Below are 24,689 nucleotides of genomic sequence, written 5' to 3'. Positions count from 1 at the left end.
ACAATTTCTCTGGAATTTCACTTCCATTTGTTCCTGTGTCCTCTTTATTGGGAATGCACTTCCCTTCCCTCTCAACCTGACCTATTCTGGACCTTCTTCAAAGCCTCACTTAAATTCCTCAAAAAGGCTGGAGTCACATATGAAAGTAACCCCTCTTTCTTTTGGACTCCTGTATCATTTTAATGTCTTGTATGCCATTCATCACATTCTTTCTTATATTAGCTATTTGTATACCCTCCTACTTCTCTGACTGGACTTTTCTCTTACTAGAATTTTTTGAGGTCAAGGCCTCTTCATTTTTCCTTATTCCACAAATACACTAAGTGCTCAGTGTCTGTAGTAAGCAACATGTTTGTCGAATGAATGAATGGATATGAATGTCCAGTATTCTTATGTCCTGAGAATATTTAATGATCAGAGGTGCTGAGAGAGGCTTAGCTCCTTTATGAGAAAATAATTGCACCATGGATAATGTTTTCAAGTTTTGTTAATTGAAAAATAATACCGTTTTAGGTGTCAAATTGGTTTGCTAATGCAAGACGTCGGCTTAAGAATACCGTTCGACAGCCAGATTTAAGCTGGGCTTTGAGAATAAAGTTATACAACAAGTATGTTCAAGGCAATGCTGAACGGCTTAGCATAAGCAGTGATGACTCGTGTTCTGAAGGTTTGTTAATATTTTTATTTTGCTTTCTTTGTTTTGCCTCTATAGCAAGTTCACCATAATTGCTATTTTTAAGGTTGCTCTCACAAAATATGATGGTGCCATAACGGTTCTTTTTTATTGCATGAAGTAACTTCACTTTTATAATACTATAAATGACCAAAGGAATGATGGCCATTTCCTCTTGTTTATAGATATACCGTGTGTCAGAATAACATATTCAGTGAAATTCATTAAAATTAAAATACCATAAGTGAGAGATGACATAAATATTTGCTTTCATTGCCTAAAAATTAATCTTGAATATCAAAGATAATTTTATATACTTTAAATATATTTCCTTTATATATTTTTAAGGATTAAATATAAGAGTTGGGTGGCTGGGGGAAACTGTGCCTACTATCCTACTTAGTGATACTGTTCCGCTGTAGATGGAGAAAATCCTCCAAGAAACCACATGAATGAAGGGGGCTATAATACCCCAGTTCACCATCCCGTGATTAAAAGTGAGAGCTCAGTCATCAAAGCAGGAGTGAGGACAGAGTCACGGGCCAGTGAGGACTACGTGGCACCCCCCAAATACAAAAGCAGCTTGTTGAACCGTTACCTTAATGACTCTTTGAGACATGTCATGGCCACGAACACTACCATGATGGGAAAAACAAGGCAAAGAAACCACTCGGGATCTTTTAGCTCCAATGAATTTGAGGAAGAATTAGTGTCTCCATCGTCATCAGAAACTGAAGGCAACTTTGTCTATCGCACAGGTAAGCCCATGTTTTCTGTAGTAATTCCTGTGATACCTTTTTAAAGTACAATTAAAACTGCATCAGAGGGGTTTATTTTAACAGGTATAAAGGCATCAGATTATTCACATATTGCCCATAATTCAGTTTTAAAGCTTTCATTTTGTTTATAATTGCCAATGGATAAATTTGTTAGTAGATTATGGTCTTATTGAGAAATTTTCAGTTTTCGTATTAAAGATAAGAAGTTTTATTTTTCTATTTTTTAATTTTAATTTTTTAATATTTTTGTTTTGATTTTATACAAAAATTAACTCAAGATGGAAGAATTTTCATTCTTAATGATAATTTTAATCTTCATAATAACAATGTTTAGGGGAGGTATATACTGGCTTTTATGAATAATTCATAATAGAGGATAGTGCCAGATTGTGGCCAGTCCTGCAAATACTTTGTATTATGTCTTTTCTGTTAAATGCTTTGATTGCTAAATAGTGATGGTAAATGAAAACAAATTAATAGGGGTGCCAAGCTTTTGTGAAAGAAAAGTATAGGTCTGGCTTCCATTGCTCTGGAAATTTTACTCTCATTCCTGAAAAGCATAAGCAGGGCTGAAAGATAGCTTTTAAAATTTTACTTTCCTTCCAGAAATAAAGAAATGATTCCAACCTGTCCAAAACTTTCAGATACAGTAGTAGGTTTGGTAAAAATTTCTATCTTGACTTCAGTTCCCAGAGAGGTTTGCTCTTAAGAAGTGTATGAGGTGACTTTCGAACAAGGAATATGCATGACCTACATCTACATCTGGTGTAGACAATCTGGGTCCTGAAAATGCCAGCAAATAGGATTTAGAATATTAGAGCTGGAAATAACCTCAGAAAGCATCTATAACAGGGACATTACATCACAGATAAGAAAACCCAGACCAAGAACACATAGTAGGTACTCTCCTCCAGATCTCTGAGTCTGCATGAGAGATAGGAAGAACATCACTACTATAATCACTATTATTATCCCAACTACTACCAATCATGTATACAGTAGTTACGGTACGCTAGGCCCTACGCTAGGCTCTATGATACTATACACATTTTACTACATCTTTTCTTCATAATATCAAGAAGCTTGGTCTGTGAACAGTAGGGCTTTTTTAAGAAATCTAAAGTTGCTCTGTTAATATACCCTGTAGATCATTTTGCCAGCAATCTGATTTTCAAACATCTACAAATATATATGAGACAAATGATCTACAAAGATTCAGAGAAAATAGCAATACATTTCTAAAGACTTAAATCAACCTCATTTTCTCTCTGCATTACCAACTCTAACAATAAAAACAAACTCTAAACACTCAGAAATACAGAAATCGTCTTGTAAACAATAATTGGGTCTAGGAAGAAGAAAAAATAAAAGGAAATTTAGCCAATAAGGAAAATGAAGCTGGGCATGGTGGCTCATGCCTGTAATCCCAACACTTTGGGAGGCAGAGGCAAGAGGATTCCTTGAACCTAGGAGTTTGAGACAAGCCTAGGCAACATGGTGAGACCCCCATTGCTACAATTTTTTTTTAATTACCCATGCATGGTGGTGCATACCTGCAGTCCCAGCTACTTGGGAGGCTGAGGTGGGAGGACTGCTTGAGCCCAGGAGATCAAGGCTGCAGTGAGCCGTGATTGTGCCACTGCACACCAGCCTGGGCAACAGAGGGAGCCCCTGTTGCAAAAGAAAAAAAAAGAAAATGAAGACACTACATATTAACATCTAACTATTGTAACCAGAGAACTTGAAAGTAATTCAGAGTTTTATGAAGGTTTATTTTTAAAGAAAGGAAATCACATTGTTCAAATACAGATAATTGAAAAAAAGTAATAAAAAAACAAAAAAAGGTCAAATGGAAAGCTGAAAAACAAATAAGAGTTGACTCTTTTAAAACAGTAATAAACAAGCAAAAATCGACACAAATTAAAATTGGAAATTACAAAGGAGGAAACAGCAATCAATAAATAGTTATTAAACAAAAAAGGTTTTAAAAAATTATGATGAAGTACTATGCACAATTGTTTGGCAATATACTATATGTAAATGTATATTTAAATAAATTGGCATTCTCCACACAAAAGTTCATAAACATGAAAAGTTTTAAATGGCCAATAACTCACAAAAAATTAAGATTTTTAGTCAATCCAATTCCCAAAACACATGACTTAATTCATCCATTTTTTTTCAAACTTTGAAGAATTAATGCTTGTGTTTTATGCATTTTTCTGGAATGTATAAAGATATCAAATTTTTTAAAAAGTAAATGTTATCTTATTTCCAAACCAGATTAAGACTCCATAAAAGTCAAAATCTTTATTTATAATACTGATACTATGAAAATACCTGAGAAATATTTATAATGTAGTATTAATTGAAAAACAATTCAAAATTGTGGGAACAGTATAATACAGTTATAACAGTACAAATGTGCATAGGCAAATACAAAAAAAATGACAAATACATTAATTTTAATGAGACACAGTAATTGGTAATTGGTAATCTTTTATTTAAAAATATTTTTCTTATAAAATATTTAACATTGTCTAGTAAAAACATAGGTTAATGACTATGCAATTTGCCCAGTGTGGTGAGTCTTCTGAAAATGCATGCTCTTTTCAAAAGTGACAAAATATAAAGCCAGAATGAATAGCACGCCTGTGCAGTTGATTCTTTTCAAAATTAAATGTCTCAGTGGCTTATTTTTATTAAAGCATTCCAAAGGCACTTTGTCCAATGTATGGACTATTCATTTGCCAATTCTATTTTTAAATAAAAGCCTATTTTTTTTAGTTATGGAAGCAAAGAGAAAGCAACCTAGACATGTAAACTTCTGGTTTTACACGCATGTGCATCAACTTAAAAAGGGCAGACTAAATGATTTGTTTTTATGGTTGGAGAATTAAGAAAGACTAGCAGCCTAAGACTGATCTGCTAGGTTTCAGATCAAAACAATCAATGGCTGTCTTCTGTGGGAATTGAGTGACAGCGTTTCTGCAGTTGTAGCTGGGTTACCAGGCATGTATAAATAGTAAAACCGGGGATTTCAAGAAATACTTTCTGAGCAACTGCTGTGGTTTTCTCTGGCATACAACCTTCTTCTGAATTCTTTCAATTCCATCTGGTTATATCTTTCTTTCCTCCCTCACCTAAATAGAAATTTTCTAAGTCTGTATTAACACCCCCACCCCCAGTGCTACAGTAGTACAAAGATTCTGAACTTTCAAATTTTTTAAAAGAACACTTTACAATTTATTTGTTTTTGTTACAATTTATTGCTAAGGAACTTTTTTGTTTGTTTGTTTGTTTGTTTGTTTGTTTTTAGATGTAGTCTCGCTCTGTCACCCAGGCTGGAGTGCAGTGGCGCTATCTCGGTTCACTGCAAGCTCCTCATCCTGGGTTCACGCCATTCTCCTGCCTCAGCCTCCCGAGTAGCCGGGACTACAGGCACCCGCCACCACGCCAGGCTAAATTTTTGTGTTTTTGGTAGAGGCGGGGTTTCACCTTGTTAGCCAGGATGGTCTCGATCTCCTGACCTCATGATCTGCCCGCCTCGGCCTCCCAAAGTGGTGGATTTACAGGCGTGAGCCAGCGTGCCCAGCTGCTAAGGAACTTTATCCATTTATTCATCCATTTTTGTTAGAGTGGCTGTTTTGTAATGAGTTTTATTAAATACATGGAAGCAAAATGCCAGTTGAGGCCGGGCATGGTGACTCACACCTGTAATCCCTGCACTTTGGGAGCCCGAGGCAGGGAGATCATCTGAGATCAGGAGTTCGAGACCAGCCTGGCCAACATGGTGAAACCTCGTCTCCACTAATAATACAAAAATTAGCTGAGCATGGTGGGAGTCGCCTCTAATCTCAGCTACTAGGGAGGCTGAGGTACGAGAATCGCTTGAACCCAGGAGACAGAGGTTGCAGTGAGAGGAGATTATACCACTGCACTCCAGCCTGGGTGACAGAGTGAAACTGTGTCTCAAAGAAAAAAAAAGGCTAGTTGAAAGTTGGTATGAGAAAGGATAATGTATCACTGAATTTTATTTCACTTATTTTTATTAAATTCTAGGGGGCTGAAGTCTTATAGATTATAAAGTAGTAATCCTAATTGAAGATATTGCTAGAAACATCAAAGCAAATGCATACATATTTTTACTGATTTTACATGGACATTATTTCTCTGTAATCCAGTCTTTGGCTTCATGCCAGGTGCATAGCACACTCTCAATACAGATGGGTTGAAACATTTTTGACAGCAGTAGTTATACCATCACAATTGATCAGAATTATTAAGGTCATTGCATCTAAATGTAATTAATACTCAAAGGAAATTTAGTCACTCAGTGTCATCCATTGAATTAAGTCATCTAAATTAAAATTATAATTTGTTTTTATCATGTGAGCTTAGCGAATGTCAATTTTCAGATATCTGACTGAGTGAATTTCCTTACAAACTGACCTCCAAGCCTCTAGACCTGGGGGTCATCTGCTCTGGGAGGTGCCAGGATAAGGACCCCCTGTGTAATATCCACCTTCATTCCTGTTGAGCCAGGTTCAAATTCTCCAGATGGAACCGTCTTTGCCACCTTACAGAGTGGGTTCTCGCTGGAACCTTTCTTAGCTTGGATTAGAATTTGACTTTATCCTCAGAACCAAGCCTATGGCATATCTTTCTCTACTGAAGAGGAAAGAGGTTTCTAAGAAGGAGTAAATCAGGCAAGTCTTGAAATAAAACCTGTGGAGTTACCCTTTTGTTTTGCTCGACTTGAAGACAAGTCCCTGTTGCATTTTTCCCTTTCACAGATCACAGATGATTAGTTTATAAAGGCCTAGTGCAGGCCAGGCCTGGTGGCTCATGCCTGTAATCCCAGCACTTTGGGAGGCCGAGGCCAGTGGATCATCTGAGGTCAGGAGTTCGAGACCAGCCTGGACAATATGGCGAAACCCCATCTCTACTAAAAATACAAAAAAATTAGCCAGACATGGTGGCGTGTGCCTGTGATCCCAGCTACTAGGGGGAGTGAGGCAGGGAGATCACTTGAACCTGGGAGGTGGAGGTTGCACTGAGCCAAGATCATGCCACTGCACTCCAGCCTGGGCAACAGAATGAGACTCTCTCTCAAAAAAAAAAAAAAAGGCCTAGTGCATTAGAATGGTTGCTCTATGAGCTCCATGGCTCTGTCAGTATAGGCTTCATAAATGTATCCTGCTCCCAAGAGGCTGAATGTTTAAACTTCATCTTGTTAAACTCTCTAAAATCTCTCTTAATTAGACACATATGGTATAAACCAAAGCATCTAGGCAGATAGGAGTCTTTTCTATGTTAGTATGAATTAATTGGGCTAACTTCCCATCGCTTGACGGAGGTGAATATCCCTGGGAAGAAATGAAGATTTTGATTGAGAGAAAAAAGAAGTCATTTATTGGTGCATGGGACACTTTGGGAGGTAGGATCCATTTGGATGTCCTGCTGCAGTTGGAGACGTGGAACGAAACGAGAGAACAAGGCATTTTGGTTACTGGGGAAAGAGGAACAAGGACGTAGAAAGTTTGGGAGGATAACAAGTCCAACTGCCATCTCCAAACCTTTTTTCTTGGCTCATAATGACCCTCAGGGGAGAAAGTGTTCTTTTTTCTTTTTCTCTCTCTTCCTGCACACTGTGTACTTCAGAATTTAAGCTGGTATCAGTAGTAAAATCTAGATATGCTCATGAGTTCAATAAACCATTGGATCTGCCTGGGCTTCAAGCTTAATTTATGGCATAGTTTCTTCGGAGAAATGTACTCTCCGTTCTAAACAAGCAATGTAACAAGGACCCTTCTGGGACAGAATCCATTGGTATATGAGGTGCTGCTCCTATGTGCACTCATTCCACGTGCAAAAATGATAATTAAGAGCCACTCCAAGAAGGCTCTGGCTTAGACTCACTGGAGGCCTGTGTTTGGTGCTGGCCACTCTATCCATGAAACCATATTTAAATGAACCAGAAGAAAAGTTTAAAAAGATGCCTTGGCAGATCTTTTTGAGCAGTGAATATTCCCCTGACAATATCTGTTTCATTCATTTCAGCTTTTGTTTTGGGGGGTAGCTTTAAAAAAGTCTTACGGCGGCATCAAGAGCCATCTGTGTTAAGGGCCCTGCGTCGAGTGCCTCGGTGCACACGCACGGTTTCTCTTTTGGGCTTTTGTTACCAGTAAGTCTACCTCGGACACTTATTTTCTTATTTTATTTCCCTTTCTCTGCTGTCACTTTCTTGGTTTTAGTGAAAGAATTAAGCTTTGCCTTTTTGGATTATTCCAGACATTCTTTTCCTGGCATGCAAATGACTGTTGATGTACTCCAGCAGAGAATAATAAAAGCCTCTATCAACAGTCCAGCGAGTGACATTTAAAGGATACTTGAAAGGTTGTCCAATTCCTTGTCTTGTACCTTACCTAACAAAGGCCATCTGGGAATGAGGTATTTCACATAAGTCCAATTTCCAGATAGCAGAAATTTAAGGACCAATTTAAAAAATAGAGAATTTTCTTCTCTTCTAAACTTACACTATTCAGCACAGCTTTGGAGAGGTACTTTAATGATCTTTCTATTGTCTAAACTTCCTCTTCCTTGTATTCCTTATATTCTGTTCCACCCTTTCAAGTCAGTAACCTGAGGGTTAATCACAATCGGAAACTTGCCCCTCACTCCTTTGAATAACGAGCCTTGTCTTCCTGACAGCCTTTTTAAAAGGGAACTTTTCTAATTACTTATTTCTAAGCAGAATCTTTTAAAATGAGATTTATACAAATGCTGACCCTTTGAATATGCATGGGCTTACTATAGAATTATAAAAACTTAAGCACTATTCGGAATACCATAGATTCTTAGTAAACGTTTATGAGTCATGGTAGAAGCAAAACACATTGGTGTGGATTCTTTCTGAAGTTCAAATTAATTTGATGTTTGAAAATCATATTTCTTTCCGGCTTCACTTGCAAAAATCCAAATGCAATTGTACCAGGGTTTCATCCATTGTGAAGAACTGAGAGATTAATGGCAGACAAGAAGAGAAAAAAAGAAGAAATATTGGCAACATGAGCTGTGTGCTGGCTCCTTCAGGGGTGGCTTTCCATTCCCTTTTCTTTGTTATTTGGTGTCACATGAGAGCCCGAAAAATCCTACATGTAGATAGATGCTGAGACTCGCACTTTCCTACTATATGGCTTACAAACAAATCGAAAGTATGAGGCAGTTTAGCCTAGAAACTGTACAGATATTTTAGGGTTGTGTTAGCTTCTGACATTTTTGTCTTTTTACATTGTGGTACCTAAAAAAGATAGCAACGCTGATTTCATATTCGGCTGAATATGGGCAGATTGTTTTCCGAAATGCAGCCGCATCCTATCTCTTTCCTTTGGTACTAGCTCTCACTGCCTTGTGTGTATTAAGAGTTCCTGGAGACCCTGAAATGGTGTTGTATTAATTTTTATAATTCCCCTAGCACTTACTACCGTGTCTTTCATGTATTTACTCTATAAATGTTTCTCAAGTGAATGAATTCATGTTTTGATGATTTAGTATGTCTGCGCCCTAAATCATAAAAAACATTTAAATTTACTTAAGTATATGTTGATCTGTGTTTGTGAAGAGAATAAGAGGAAGGGTCCTGAATAAGTTTGAATTGGTTTTTAAAAAGTTTTAAAAAGAAGAGAAACGTAAAGTAAAAACAAAAAGTTAAACAATGAAGCTGAAAACAATGAAATGTTTAAGAGAGTCAAAAGAAAAACATAGAAAGAATAAAATGAAACTAAATCGATTTTCAAGTAAAAGAGTAACTTCCAGAGAGATGCAAGGATGAAAAATGGAAAAAATTAGCTAGTTTAAAGAAAATCCACCAAAGAATAAAAAGCACAGCCGACAGACAAATAGAAACAAATGGAGCTTTTACAAATTTGACTTCACTAAGTAGTGGGATTTATTGTTTACCTAGTACCATACATAGCCTTGGAGGTGAGACTTAAGAAATAAAGCACAGATCTAAATCCACTCATTTAAACCCTACTGCCACCTTTACTGTCAGGGTTGACAAGAACCCTAAGTCAAAGTTGTGACTTTTTAAGAATGACTATTTTTAGCTGCATATGAGACTAGGAGAAAGTCCATACAGAAATTTTACACTTTCTCTCTCATCCATGTGCAGGAGCAAAGATCCCGTACATTTTTGATATTTTCCTGTTAAGAACAAGTTACCAACCTGAAATTTTGATCTTGCAAAGCCATTCTCTGTATTTTGGCATTACCGTTCCACTGATATTTATCAGCAAATCGATCATATTTGACTTTCTGATACTCAGTGCATTTCAGACTTGCTTCAGTGGTCAGTCACATCCTGGGGCAGCTTCATAGAAGTCCTTGTTCATGTCACTATATTTAAGACTGTGTCAGTATTTCCATTAAGAGACTTTCTCATTCCCTAGGGCTTCTAAATAAGTCATAAAAAATCAAGCCAAACTCAAAGCTGGCATAAAGGGGTCCTTTTTTTTTCTTCTCCTATATATAAGGAATATAAATGCTTAACTACCATTAATTCTATATTTAGTTAGGTTTGTAAACGCTTTATACACTGACGAGACCAAATAAGATCCATTGATGCTTCTGTGGCCTAAGAGTAAAAAGAATTTCAAAAAGTTTTTACTGTCTGTGAAAACAACAAGACATTCTATTTAATGAATATAGCCCAATGAATATAGAGGTGGTTTCTTTTCTCCCTTCTTCTTCTTCTTCTTCTTCTTCTTTTTTTTTTTTTTTTGTTAGTTGCAGTTAGTTTTTTCCCTTCTGTCTCCCTATTTTGTTTCTAAAATTAAGAAGGTATTTTTCTGGGTTAAGATTTGTCTTGTTGATGTAACAGAATTTTTACACAGGGTAAATATGTGCTTTCTTCCAGTCCAGAGTTTTGGTACTTTTAATTTTGGAAGACTGATTTCTTGTTTTCCATTATAAATGATATCATTTATAATTGTGAGTTTTGAGGAAGTGAAAAAATATAATAATAAAAGTGTTCACTTTGCCCAATTTCCTTCACAAAATTTGAATATTTTTCTCAGTTTTCAGTTTAAATGAAGGGTGGTGTGTTTAAATAACAGCTGCGTAATGAACTTTTTCTCTGTTTCCTCTTTGACAGCTTCTGTTACCCAATTTCTCTGTTTCATTGCACTAAACAGGTAAATAGTCAGGGATTTTTGTAAATCCAGCAATCAGCTTTTAAAGGATCTTCCAGATCAGTCCCATATTTTTCAGGTTAGGAAATGGCTTTGGCCTCTATACAAGGCTCTGAAAATGTTCACTTTTGGCCATGAGTTGCTCTGTTGCTTGGAGATGTGATCCTGATCCTTTGTGTAGTAAGTCTAACAATTTTTGGCAGCTTCAGGCACTTAAACGACTTTTACTTACAAAATACTTAAATCATTAGTGTTGAACTTTTGAGAACTTGGAGTAGCTGTGTATGCCTTTCTAAAAATTTCTCTGTTGTAATAGCTAGAGTGGAAAGGTTTTTACACAAGTTGATATTATAAATTGTGGGTTGTAATAGTGATATAGTACCTAGGGATCATCTTTGGTTATTATGGGAAATAGAAATGGTTTGCAGAAGATCCCACACCATTAATACTGGTGGCCAAAGGTTTCTGCGGTGTGTATGTGTATGAGTGTGTGTGTGTGTGTAGTAGTAGTAGTAGTAGTAGCAGTAGCAGTAATAGAAATTGAACATAGTTGGAAAAACAAGGTCGCTTTTGAAGACGATCAGTGGCATCTCCCCTCCGCCTTGTACATAACACTGGAGACATTGAAGTTATTACCAGGAAGTGGCCAGAAACAATTTGAGGGATAACAACCCAGTTGGAAAGTGGTTTTGGGGAGATAGATTAGTCTCAGTTTCAAGCAGCAACACCACTCTACTTTCAACAGTTTGGAGTCTTCCCCAAAGTGAGTCAGTAACTTTTTCCAAGCCCAGTAGGAGGTGCTACAGGGTGAAATTCACTTTTAGCATTTGCTCAGGTCATGCAACCAAAAAAAGCAAAATTGAAGTTTAGATTTCACAGGCTCATGGATTTGGGTAGCACCTTAGCAATGGGCCATGATTCTCTTAAGCACTTTTTTCATGTCTTTCAGAATTGCTGGACTGCAGATAGGGGTAAAAACTGCCCCTTGCCCACTGACTTCAGTACTTTTGAGTGTCTTTGATACAGTGATGAAGACATACATCTTTTACACACTGTGTTCAATTTTTGGTCACTTTGTGTTCATTTTTTGATCACTTTTGGCCCAAAAACACACAATTTTGTTTTTTTGTGTGTGCTGTGTTTGTTTTAAATGAAAATTTTGATCAGTTTTCACTTAAATAAAGAGAACTTTTTTACAATGTGATTTAGAGAGGAATATTTTAGTAATACAAAATTAAAATGGAAAAGCAGAACTCAAACGATAATGAAACCTTTTAAAATGCTGAAAGGTGGTCAGAGACAACCATTCATAAAGTGATATTTCCAAGAAGCAGCTTGCTTCTTAAGTTTTCACATAGTTGCCTGTGTATTAAGAACTGATAGTCCCTTCAGCCGAGCCAGTCTCAGGTGATGGTGAACAAATCTCCCAGTATGGCAGAGACATTTCAAGTAAGAATGCCCTGTTCTGCCAAGACTGTCATGATACTAAAATGTACCCTTTTGCTAAGGGCCAAAATTCAGAGTCTGTCCTCCCAGTTTCTACACTGATGTAGACAACAGATGCACAAAAAGGCAAAGTGGTATGTCACATGGCTTCAGAGCAAGAGGATGGCTATCTGGCAAGGGAGAGAATTCCTTAAATGTTACTGGGGCTTACATTTCTAAATGTAAAATTCCTAGCCAGAAGCTATTTGGTGCCAAGTGTCTTTGCTGTGATGCCTGAGCCTAGCAGGAAACTGGATGGTTGCAATATTGTGGCTGCTGTTGGAATCCACACACCCCTTGCTAATTTGCAGCCAAGATTGAGTGATATGATTGTTTTCCATTTTTTCTTATCGTTGTTTTGGTTGCATCTAATCTTGCTGTATTTTCTTCTCCTAGAATTCTCTTCTGAGTGCTAAATCTATCCAGATGGGTCAAGAGTTTCTTCATAACCTTGTCACTAGTGCAACTGGTCTTGTTTTAGTTTTGATGGTGTCTCCTGGGTTCATTTATTTTAGACCTTTTTAGAAATATGGCACCAATTCATATTTATGCGGCAACCCATGGGGACTCTGGCTTATCTAACTGTGTACTTTTTTCTTTCAGAAGATTTTGTATGTATATATTTTTCTTAAAATGTGCTTGGAAAAGTATAAACATAAATCATCTGGAATAGTAATTCTCAACTATCTTGAAAGGTGTTCGAGGACTATTTCATGGTTACTATGATTGAAGCAGTAAAATTTAGTTTATAGTTACAATAACTTTCCTCTCATTAGGAAAATATTAAAAAGCTCAACTTTATGATTTCACGACATATTACCAACCCTTAAATTCCATTCTAATCCCCACCCCCTAACACACACAGACTGGGTGAAATGCTCATAGGAAGCTCAGAGAAGAACTGTAGAGGCATATGACCCGTCTGTGCTATGTTTGACCTCACCTTTTCTCTCAGCTGCTTTCATAAAAATGACAGCATAAAGGTCTGGGCAGAGGCTGGGTTGAAGCAATACACATCGAATGTATATTTTGATTATAGTAAAGTTCTTGCTGCATCAACTTGTGATTTGGAAAATGACTTTGCAGGGCCCCAGTTTTCTCTCCAGCCAGCCTCCTTACCTACATGAAATTTTCCACCTGTAGATGAGACCACAGGAAGCTCTAATGTGGATAGAGCAGAGAGCAGTGCCTCAGATATCAGCAGCTCTGTGTGTTGGCCAGATCTGTTAGCAACTGGGTATGTGTTCTAAGGCAAGTCCCTTTATTAATCATGGCTTTTGTCCCTTTAGCCGTAAAACAAAGATGTATGACAAGATAATCCATAAGTACCTTACACCTCTGAGAGAGTGCAATTCTGTGCAATGCATAGGGAGACAAGGAAGCCCACAGTTTATAGAAAGTCATAGCTAAATGCATATCACAATGTCTCTATTAGAACAGAACTTGGGCTCTGAGCCACAAGACAGGGATATTGCAAAGGAGCGTTGGGGAGCATGGCACCAGTAAACCTCCCTGGTAGCAGATAAAGGAATCTGCCCAGCAGGGGTGTTGAGCCCTGAGCATGGGGTAGGAGGCCAAGAGGGTAGATGTCACGTGTTTAAATCTGGCAATGTTTGCCTTATGTCATGTGTCATTTTTAGGAGATCTCTCCCAAGATTATAGAAGTATGCTGTGTTTTGCTTTGTCTGATAATTTTTATCAGAAGTATATTTTCTGACATTTTTATTTTAAGTACATATTATATACTTATAATCTACCTACAATTTATTTTTGTAAATTATATGAGATCATGATCAGACTACTTTTTTCCCCACCAAATGAACAGCCAATTGTCCCAACACATTTTACTGAATACTTCTACCTTTCCTCATTGATTTGAAATGCTACCCTTATTATATACTGACTTCCTTTATATGTATACCTATTTCTGGACTCTATTGTATTCTATCCAACTATAACATATATTAATAGCATAACATTTTATTTCCTTTTTATTTTAAGTTCTGGGACACATGTGCAGGATGTGTAAATTTGTTACGTAGGTAAATGTGTGCCATGGTGGTTTGCTGCACCTGTCAACCCCTTTCTTAGGTATTAAGCCCAACATGGTTTAGCTATTTTTCCTGATGCTCTCCCTAGCCCTGGACCCCCCACGACAAGCCCTAGTGTGTGTTGTTACCCTCCCTGTGTCCACATGTTCTCATTATTCAGCTCCCACTTATAAAAGAGAACATGCTGTGTTTGGTTTTCTGTTCCTGCATTAGTTTGCCAAGGCTAATGGTTTCCAGCTCCATCCAAGACCCTGCAAAGGACATGATCACATTCCTTTTATGGCTGCATAGTATTCCATAGTGTATATGTATCACATTTCCTTTATCCAGTCTATCATTGATGGGCATTTGGGTTGGTTCCATGTGTTTGCTATTGTGAATAGAATAGCATACCATTTTCGTGACTGTAGTTTTATTGTCCATTTTGATGTATGACAGGGTATGTCTACTTTCAGTGTTTTTTTTTTCCAAAATATTCTCATCTAGGTCCTTGAATTTATTTTTCTAGTAGAACTTTAGAATAAGTTTGATAATTCTATTTTTAAAAATCTTGTTAGAAGTTAATTTGGGATTTCATTGACTCTATATGTTAGTTTGGGGAATATTTTTGTCCATGATATTTACATCAAGTCTTCCCACTGAGGGCATGGCAGATTTCTCCATTTATTCTGGTCATCTTTTATGACAGTTGTTAGTTTTTATAGTTTTCTTTATATAGGGTTGGCATATTTCTCATTAGGTTAATTTCTGTTTTTTTATTTATTGTTCTTATTGTTTCTGTTGCAGATGAGTTCTTTTCAATAATAGCTATAATTGATATACAGGAAAGCTGTTGCATTTTGTATATTTTTCTTATGTCTAGTTCCATTGTTCAAGTACACAAGTATCTCATCTTCAAATAGTAAGTTTTGTGTATTTACTCTCTTTTTCTTTCCCTTCCTTCCTCCCTCCATTTATTGTATCATGTTGGCCAGGTCCTACAAAACGTCATTGACTCACAGCAGTAATAACACACATTAATGAGAATTTGTCTTATATTTTACCATTGAGTGTAATGTTTGCAGAAGGTTTCTTGTGTAATCACTTTATTGAGTTAAGGCTTTCTCTTTCCATTCCTAGATTATTTAATAAGATATCTCCCTAACCATACACTTAACTGAATAGGTCATTGCATTTACGACAAACTGCTATTTATATAGTTTTTAAGATTGTCATCTAGTTGTCCTCTTTTCATCTATTTAAGTTATTTACAGTAGTACATTTCCTAATGCTTAATCATCCTTGAATTCAATATTCTTTTAATATATTTCTGGATTCCATTTATTAACATATTATTTAATAATTTTGCATTGAAATTCTTAACTGAGATTTATCTTTAGTTTTCTTTTTTTTTTTTTTTTCTAATGGTCTCCTTGCACAGTTTTAGTATTAAAGTTATGCTAGGCTTATGGAATGAGCTGGAACATATTTTATCTTTTTCTACTCTAGGAAATTTTAAATAAAGTAAGGATTAGCTCTTCCTGATGCCTTGAAAGTTTAAAATAATTCACCTGTGAAAGGATCTTAGCCTGAGATTCCTTGGTTCTTTACTTTTCCTCTTACGTTTCTCATCTTTCTACATGTTCTGAACAGTTTCTGCTTTATCTTTCAGATTATTATTAATAATTTGGTCTTTAACTTTTCCCCCATTCATTCTTTAATCAACTTTTATTTTTCTTTCTCTCTCTAATTTTTTTTTTTTTTTTTTTTTTTGAGACAGGATCTCCTTCTGTTGCCCAGGCTGGAGTGCAGTGGCACAATCATAGCCCACATCAGCCTCAAACTCCTGGGCTCAAACGATCCTCCTATCTTGGGCCTCCAGAGTAGCTGGGATTACAGGCATGTGCCACCATGCCCCGCTAATTTTTAAACTTTTTTGTTGAGATGGGAATCTTACTATGTTACCTAGGCTGTTCTGAAACTCATGGCCTCAAGCAGTCCTGCTACCTTGGCCTTCCAAAGTTCTGAGATTGACAGATGGGAGCCAGCATGCCTGGCCCTATAAATCAACTTTTCTACTGCAGTTTTTCTTTTAAGTTGGGTATCTTATTTTTATTCTCCAAGAACATCTTTTTTATCTTATCACTCATTTGTCATAGCAGCTATGATCCCTGTAGAGATCAGAAGTTACTAGAATCTCTACTCTGTACCTCTTAATGGCCTTAAAGCCTTTTCTAGGAACTCCCTTAGACAGGTCCCCTAACCTATTTAAAGAGTATTTGTAGCAGCTTTATCCTGGGGTTAGATGACCCGTAAAGCTCTCTGTGGACTCAGAGAGGAGGAAGAGGTATGCCCTAGCTCTTCTGACAGCTGTCTTGTATCTGATAACCTTCTTGATTCCCCTGGTAGGCCACTTATTCTCTGTGAACTGTGCACTTGGAACTGTGTGCCCTTTTGGGAGAGGCAGCTCACACTCTCCACGGTCTTGCCCTCCACCTGTTTTGAGTTGTGGTTCCCTGTTTGGATTTCCCCACCAACTTGATGCCATATGTATTTTCCTTTCCATGAATTTCTCAACTTTTCTGACTTGGCAATGGTAACTTTTATTGTTTTTGAGCCCCATTAAGCATGTATTTGTTTTCAAATTTATATTTTGCAATTTAATGAGATTTCAAGGGAGAAATTAATAAAGCTTATTCAGTACCCCCTCTTAAAGGGTGATTCCATAACATAGACTTTTAGCAAATGATTTTATGGTAAAAGATGTTTTCCTTACTTCCGAGAGGTTTTATGGAGAATTTGCACACATTCAAAATTAAGCATAGATTCTGAATATCAATGAAGAATAAATACAGAGTAACTGTGCACACAATGGAGCAGTGGGAACTGTTGCAACATTCCTGGTAGGTTTCATGTACATAAACATGATGCGTTGTGATAGGTCAAGACTTCCTCAACTATGGTGCTGGAATAAAGAGATAACTATAATTTAGTTAAATAAAAAATGCCATAATTATAACATGGTGTATTATTATTTGGCAGCTGTGCACCTAATCTCTACTGTACTTTTGAAACGTGACTGGAGTCCAGGTGGATAATGTTTTACTGTGTCATGAAGCATGTAGCACGCTAGACCTGACTTTTATTTTTGTCCTTCCAGTGGAAAACTTGGTGTTTTGTTTGAGTGCGGACTGCTGGGATTTTTTAAAGTAAAACAAGGAGCTAAGAATTTCACTCCTTCTTGCCAATAGTTCCTTCAAGCAAAATTATCAATTAATGGAGCGTTAAATATCATATGCTTCATATTGTTTTTTACCCTTTTGTACTTGGGTTATTTTAATAATTTTCAGCTAGTGCTACAAATTGACTAAATATTATTGACTATAATTGGCTATTATTGACTAAAATTATACATCAAAATAAAACAAAACCATGGCAGGGAAAAGATTATCATATTTGGAAAACATTTCAATAAAGTACATATTTAAATTTGCATATTTGGCTTATTGTGAAAATGTCAATATAGTTTTGCTTTCCCCTAATACCTTTGTTATTATTTCTTCTTCTTCTTGATAATAATACAGTGCGTTGTCTTTGCTCAGAGCATTAGATTCTTCCTTGGTTTGTTCGACTGTGAATGAGCTGACTGAGTATTTCACCACACTTCTACATCCCTGAGCAGTGGTGAACTGACCATAGACTATTTTTCTATGAGTTTTCTTTCTTCCTTCAGGAACAAGTTTGATTGTTCATCTGTCAGCAGGAGGAAACTGTGATGCTTACATAGTAACGAATTTAAAATAAGCCACTGTTCCCAAGATCTTTCCAAGAGCAGCAAGCTTTCAGTGGAGTAACTAACATTTCTAGAGTTCTTTGCTTGCAGGGCACTTATCATCATTGTGTTAGGCAGTCCCTGTTATGCTGCACGGGTCTTTCCCTGAATTATAGAGCTAGTTCTCTGCTTCATCCTTTAAGGTGCTAAAATCACTCCGATGAGCTCGAGTTTTACATGTTATCACTAGTTGATCTCGCCACTGGGCAAAAATCATAAACAGCAAATGTCCAGACCTAATTTCTAGCAAACAATTGCAGCATACTCCTCCACCAGGCTTTCCCGGGGAATATGGGAATTTGAAGGGTTTTCTTTTCCAATGTTTCTGTCTATCCTGTTGGAGATGGTGATGGGCAGCGTCATCTCCACACACATATTCTACGAACATATTAAGTGAAGCCTCTGCAACTAAGAAGGGCAAAAGAAGTGCCGGATGTCCGGCCTGAGATCATGGCACCTACATGGCCAGGAACAGACAGCTTGCATGCAACAGTCAGGAATGCAGTATGTAGTTTCTGAATTCGTTAACAATGTCAGGTTGAAAACTGATGACTAGAATTTTAAATCAGAGAACAGTTTTTATGCATACGTATTAGTTTTCTCTTGCCGCATAACAAATCATCACAAATTTTGTAGTTCAAAACAGCACCCACTTATAAGCCCACAGTTCTGGAGGTCGGAAGTCTGGCATGGCATAGCTGGGTTCTCTGCTCAGGGTCTCACCAGGATGACATCAAGGTGTCAGTCATTCTAGGCTCTAAGAAAGAACCCATGTACAAGCTTATCCAGGCCAATGGCACAGCTCATTTTCTTGTGGTTATGGGACTGAGATCCACATTTCCTTGCCTCTCAATTTCTAGAGGCTGCCCAGCTCCCTTCCCTGTGGCCTCCTGGCACTTTCAAACCAACACCCGCATGTTGAGTCTTTCTCAGGCTTGAATTTCTCTGACTTCTCCCCCTGCATTCCCCCAGGAAAAAGCTCTGCATTTAAGAGTTCATGTAATTACATCAAGCCCATCCAGATAATCTTCCTATTTAAGGTCAACTGATTGATCATCTTAATTACATCTGTATAGTTCCTTTTAACATGGAATGTAACATATTAACAGATGTAATACCAGGTTGAAAAGTCATGAGGGCAAAATTCTTCCACCCCAGCATAGATCATGCGGCAGCGGGATTTGGGTAAGGTTTTGCCCGTACAACCACAAATGTTTAGACAATTAACATTATGATGAGTGTGAGCTTATAATTATAAAGTATAAAAAATGTACTGCTTCAAATGCTTTTGGTATGGCTAATCTATAAATGGAGTAATCAAATTCTGTCTAAATAAGTTAGTTGAAATTTACATAATTATTTACACATGAGCACAGAAAACACGTGTTCTCTTTATCCATTCAGTCAATCTTGCTTTCCTTAAGGTTATTTGTATTTTATCTCATAACATGAAGTAGGCATTTTCACATGCAGGCCAGCATCAGGCAGTTGACATGTGCCTTTTTTTTTTTTTTTTTTTTTGGAGCCGGGGGCAGAGTCTCACTCTGTCACCCAGGCTGAAGTGCAGTGGCATGATCATGACCCACTGCAGCCTCAACCTCCTGGGGCTCAGGTGATCCTCCCATCTCAGCCTCCCTAGTAGCCTGACAATGTGCTTCTAAGGTATCTGGCTAGATTATTCCCCATGGCATGATGAATGTTTATGACACATAATAATGGCTGCTATTTATCAAGCACTTCCTATGTGCCTGGCATTGTGCTATGTGCTACACTTGCAGGTATTATTTTAGTTAGTCTTTACAATAAGCCTATGATGTATATATTATTGTCCTTATTTTAAGGACGAGGGAACAGACTTAAATAGCATGTAAGCTCATGTAAGCTGAGATGTTGCAGAACCGTGATTTGAACTCATATCTGTTTGACTCTAAAACCTTCTTCAGCACTATCTTTTACTTTTTCCTAATCCTGGGAAAAGATGGCAGTTTATTTTTGACAGATCCTTCTACCCGCTGTTATAAGTCTTCCTCTACCTTTTTTCCCCACTATGCCCAGAGCAACCTATGTCTTTATGCTATGCCCAGCCCCCAGCCCATCCCATAGGTCCTCTGTCTGCCCTTCAGTCTTCCGGAGTAAGTGCTTTTCCATCTGTCAATCGATAACGACAGGTCCTCATCTCAGGCAGCTGATGTCAGTGAAGTATGAAAACAGCACCATCAAAATAGCTTATACCAGGGCATAATAATGACAAAAATAGCTGGGGATCCCTGTGCCAGGCACTGCACTAAGCACCCTACATGTATTTTCTTACTCAATCCTCATAATACCACACGAAGTAGGTACCTTATTATCCTCATTTCCCACAGGGAATTTTGCAAGCAGAATTTCTAAATCTCTGAGGGGATTAACTGTGTGAGAGAGTTTGCAGGGAGACTCCTTGCCTTCTCCGGGCCACCCTAATCCTTTCCTCATTCTAGAAGATTAGGATCAGCCGCATAGCGCCCTCATCTTCAGTAACAGCCTTCAGTCTAGAATTTATTTCATCCTTCCTTCGTCTTACTTCAGATCCTTTCTCCCAGAGTGCCACTGTGAGCATTTGAGACTGGAGAGAATGCCATTAGGACCGAGCCTTCTCTGTAGCACAGGCCAGTGGCATTTTGGTCTTAGAATCCCAGGAGGGGACATTGAATATCTCTGTAGAGAGGAAAGGGACTCCAGGAATATAACAGATTGTCCAGGGCAAAGCAAGCATCTGCCTGCAGCAATTCTCCTGAGGGCCATTGAGGCCAAAACTATGATAAAGGAAAGTACAGCAATTGCATGGAACAAGGGTTACAGGCTCCTTATTAATAGGGAGAGCTACTTCTTTGAAAGGGACAGCAAGTCTGTTAAGAAAACAGGACTGCAGTCTAATTCTTTCTTACGGCCTAAAGATCTGAGTGGTCTCAGGATGCCGAAGGCAGGAAAGGAAGAGAGACCCTGCCTGGGGTCTGGGGTCCAGGCCCTCAGTCACTGCCCCTGCCTGTAAATTTGACTTACACCCTTTACTTCACATCACTCTGTAAATCCACAGAAAATAAAGTTGCGCCTTGATTTTCAGAATAGAAAACAAAAGGTTTACGTCTAATCAAGGTTTAAGGACAGCCCAGACACTTGGTGTTTTAAACTAATCTTGCCGTAAATCGTTTTGTTATATGTGCAGCATAAGTCCACTTCTGTTTCATAAGTTTAGGTTCTCAGATACTGAGTGTTTCTTACATTTAATGTTAACCAGCAATATCAACTTCCTTTGGTTGAGTCTGTCATTGTGTCCGCAGTAACGGCTACTAAAATATTACATCCTGGTTGTAAAATATAACTGAAATCACTGGAAAATATAATACTAAGTGGGCGAACTGTGACTACCATAGTTTGAAAACCACAAAAATGTTGTCTTGATGAGGAAGTGCATACTCTGTTTTTGATCATCCTATATTAATGAAGATTGTTACTTTAAGAGAATAATTAATTTTTAAAAAGTCAAGTGCTTTCTCCAACAGTGGGACTCAATGACATTCCTTTAAAACAACTTTCACTTTTAATCCATCATTAAGGCCAAAGGTTTTTTTAATTTTTAAAAGCTTGTCCTTGAGCTAAAATAACATGGAACATTTTAAAACATGGCTCCAAGCTGCTCTACATACATTTTATTTAAACCACAGAGACTGCAGTTAGATTTCTCAGTGCCAGACAGACTGCAAATTATAACTGTAGCAGAAGCGACTATGAATTTCTGGATGTTGTAGTACCAGTGAGCCTGGTTGTTTTTTTGGAGCTGTTCCTCCCTTTGGGCTCTACTCATGAATGACTTAATCCCTGTGTCAGATCAAATGTCATGCCTGTTGCCATGCAGAGAAAAAGCAAGCAAAGCCTCTTTTTTTTTTTTTTTTTTTTTTTTTTTTTTGTATTTGCACAAATTTGCTGTACTCGCCTGCGGAGGAGCAGGCGAGAGGTAAGAAAAGTCACAAAATAGAAGTTGTAAAGTGAGGCCAGAACACAATGAAACTCCAAATGTTGGATATATGATGAAAATATCATCTAAAGCAGAGCACCATTGTTTATTATGGCAAGAAGAGGGGATAATATCCACGGTTGAATAGTAAAAATATTTTTACTAAGGTCATTTTTGTACTTACTATTCTGGTATTAGATTAGCAAACCTAATGCCAGATTAGATCTAATAATATCTTATGTTGTGTTGCACTGTGTACTGTAGAAAGTACCTGAACATCTGTTATTTTCTTTGATCCTCATTATAACTCTATGAGGTAAAAATAAGGATAATTATTCCTGCTTTCACGCAGGGTGGGAGGGAGTGATCAACTCTTGCACAGCTACTTAATGGCAGAGCCAGAAAGAAAATTTAAGTCTCTAAGCTCCTGGTTCGGGTTCTTTCCACTCGATTTTACTGTGTTTTCCATCCTGGTTAAGTCAACTCAAAATAAAATAAAAAAAATCATTTACAGAATAGAACTCTCTAAAGCAGTGACTCTTCCTTTTGTACATGGACTGCTTTAGAAATTGGGTAAAAACTTTGGATCCTTCTTCAGAAAAATGCACATCCACCCCCTTAAACCCCCATAAACACACAGACACTGTTGTGTAGCCCAGATGGCAACAAGGGTATCTCTGATCCTTTCCATCTAAATAGCAATCCCATAGATACTTGATTGCACACTATGGAAGGTCGGACACTTCTGAAGACTTCTAGAGATGCCCAAGGGCTCTGTCTTCTAAGCATATGGTACATTTGGTGCATGAGTCGTGTTGCCATTGCACATATGTGCTCCCTGTTCCGCATCGCGTGGATTCAGATGTGAAATGTACTCCCTTCCTCAAATGCCAGAAGATCCCCAGTCTCAGAAAGCCTGTGCACGTGGTACACTTGAAGGAAAATTCAGAGGGAGTGAAGGAGGACCTTCTATCACAGCAATTCGTATGACTTTATTATTGCTTTTTTTAAGAGACAGAGCCTTGCTCTGTCACCCAGGCTGCAGTGCAATGGCACGATCACGGCTCACTGCCACCTTGAGCTCTTGGGCTCAAGCTATCCTCCCACCTCAGCTTCTCCAGTAGCTAGGACCAGAGGCATTCACCACTGCACCTTGCTAACTTTTTATTTGTAGAGACGGGGTCTTGCTGTGTTTGGTCTCAAACTCCTGGCCTCAAGCAATCCTCCCCCATCAACCTCCCAAAGTGCTGGGATTACAGGCCTGAGCCACTGTGCCTGGGCACAGCAGTTTATATGATTTCCTACAGATCACTACTTGTCTTCATTCTTTAGTGCCCTTTGGCCACCCCAATATGGGACTCTTCCCTGCCTGCTTCATCTCCCAGGGTCTCCAGCCTCACAGCACCTCACTGGCTCTACTCTTCCCCCTGCCACCCTTTCCTGTTACCTCCTAATCCCCAGTTGCCTCAAAATCCCATGTTCTTTACCTGTAGTGTAACCCAGGTCTCTCCAGCTTCAACTCCCAAAGTCTGTTCTATGCTCAGATCACTTATTGAGATGCTAAGCAAAGTTAAGAAACTTAAGGGGCTTTCTAGGTCCCCTTCCCCTTCCTTATAAGGCGTTTGGGACATTAAACAGTAGTTTATTTTCTTCATACACATCTGTTTATAATTGTAGGAGTTTCAAGGATTCCCTAAAACATCACCCCCCTGGCTTTAGAATCCCATTCGAAGACAGCAATGGGAGTGACTGGTTTTCTTGGATCTGTGAGTTTAGAGCTTTATTCAGGTTCCTCTTTGGAGCAGAGTTGATGATTAGGGACAGAGTGCTCTTTTGAGCACTCCAGAGCTGTATCCAAGCCAGGACAGCTGGTGTGGGGCACCACGGGATCCCATGCTTATGGTCCTGCTTGTCTCCTTCACCTGGCCAGTCTAGAAGCAGGGAGTAGTATGGAAGCTTCTAGGAAAAAAGAAAACAGGTCAGTTGATCCAGCAAAAATCTACCTTGGTTCATGCTTATAGTCTACCTGCTTCTTGTCCTTTATGGAAAATGATACCTGTTTTATAAGAAAAAGTGAAGGATGGACACAGTTGTTCATGCCTGTAATCCCAGCACCCAAGAGCAGGAGGATTGCTTGAGGCTAGGAGTTCAAGACCAGCCTGGGCAACATACCGAGACCCCATCTCTATTAAAAAAAAAAAAGTTTTAAAAATTAGCTGAGCATGGTGGTGGGCGCCTGTAGTTTCGGCTACTGGGGAGGGGCTGAGGCAGGAGGGTCACTTGAGCCCAGGATTTCGAGGCTGTAGTGAGCTATGACTGTGCCACTGCGCTGCAGCCTGGACAATAAAGCAAGACCCAGAAAAAAAAGAAAATAAAAAGAAAGAAAAGAAGGAAAGAGAGAGAGAAAGAGAGAGAGAGAAGGAAGGATGGAAGGAAGGAAGGAAGGAAGGAAGGAAAGAGAGAGAGAGAGAGAGAAAGAAAGAAAGAAAGAAAGAAAGAAAGAAAGAAAGAAAGAAAAAGAAAGAAAGAAAGAGAGAGAGAGAGAGAGAAAGGAAGGAAGGAAGGAAGGAAGGGAAGGGAAGAAAAAAATAAAAATTTAAAAAGTGACAATTATGAAATAAGAATAGACAATGGCATAAAATAGTATTTCAAAAGTAGATCGTGCTTTTAGGAAAGAAGTGTTTTAAAATATTAGTATATTTTTA

At 38.1% G+C, this 24,689-nt stretch overlaps 1 protein-coding gene across 5 annotated transcripts in view; it reads left to right on the top strand.

Moving 5' to 3' along the window:
• Positions 1–24,689, top strand: part of MKX (mohawk homeobox) — a 75,333-nt gene that overhangs the window by 10,333 nt on the left and 40,311 nt on the right. For all 5 annotated transcript variants that reach the window (XM_045399756.3, XM_005564857.4, XM_065520442.1 and 2 more), the window contains 2 exons: positions 514–667; positions 1,096–1,431. In XM_045399756.3, the coding sequence (XP_045255691.2) occupies positions 514–667; positions 1,096–1,431 (490 nt within the window). The remainder of the gene's footprint in view (positions 1–513; positions 668–1,095; positions 1,432–24,689) is intronic.

This window comes from Macaca fascicularis, chromosome 9, assembly GCF_037993035.2.
Source record: "Macaca fascicularis isolate 582-1 chromosome 9, T2T-MFA8v1.1".
NCBI lineage: Eukaryota > Metazoa > Chordata > Mammalia > Primates > Cercopithecidae > Macaca > Macaca fascicularis.
This window is presented reverse-complemented; position numbering and strand designations above follow the sequence as displayed.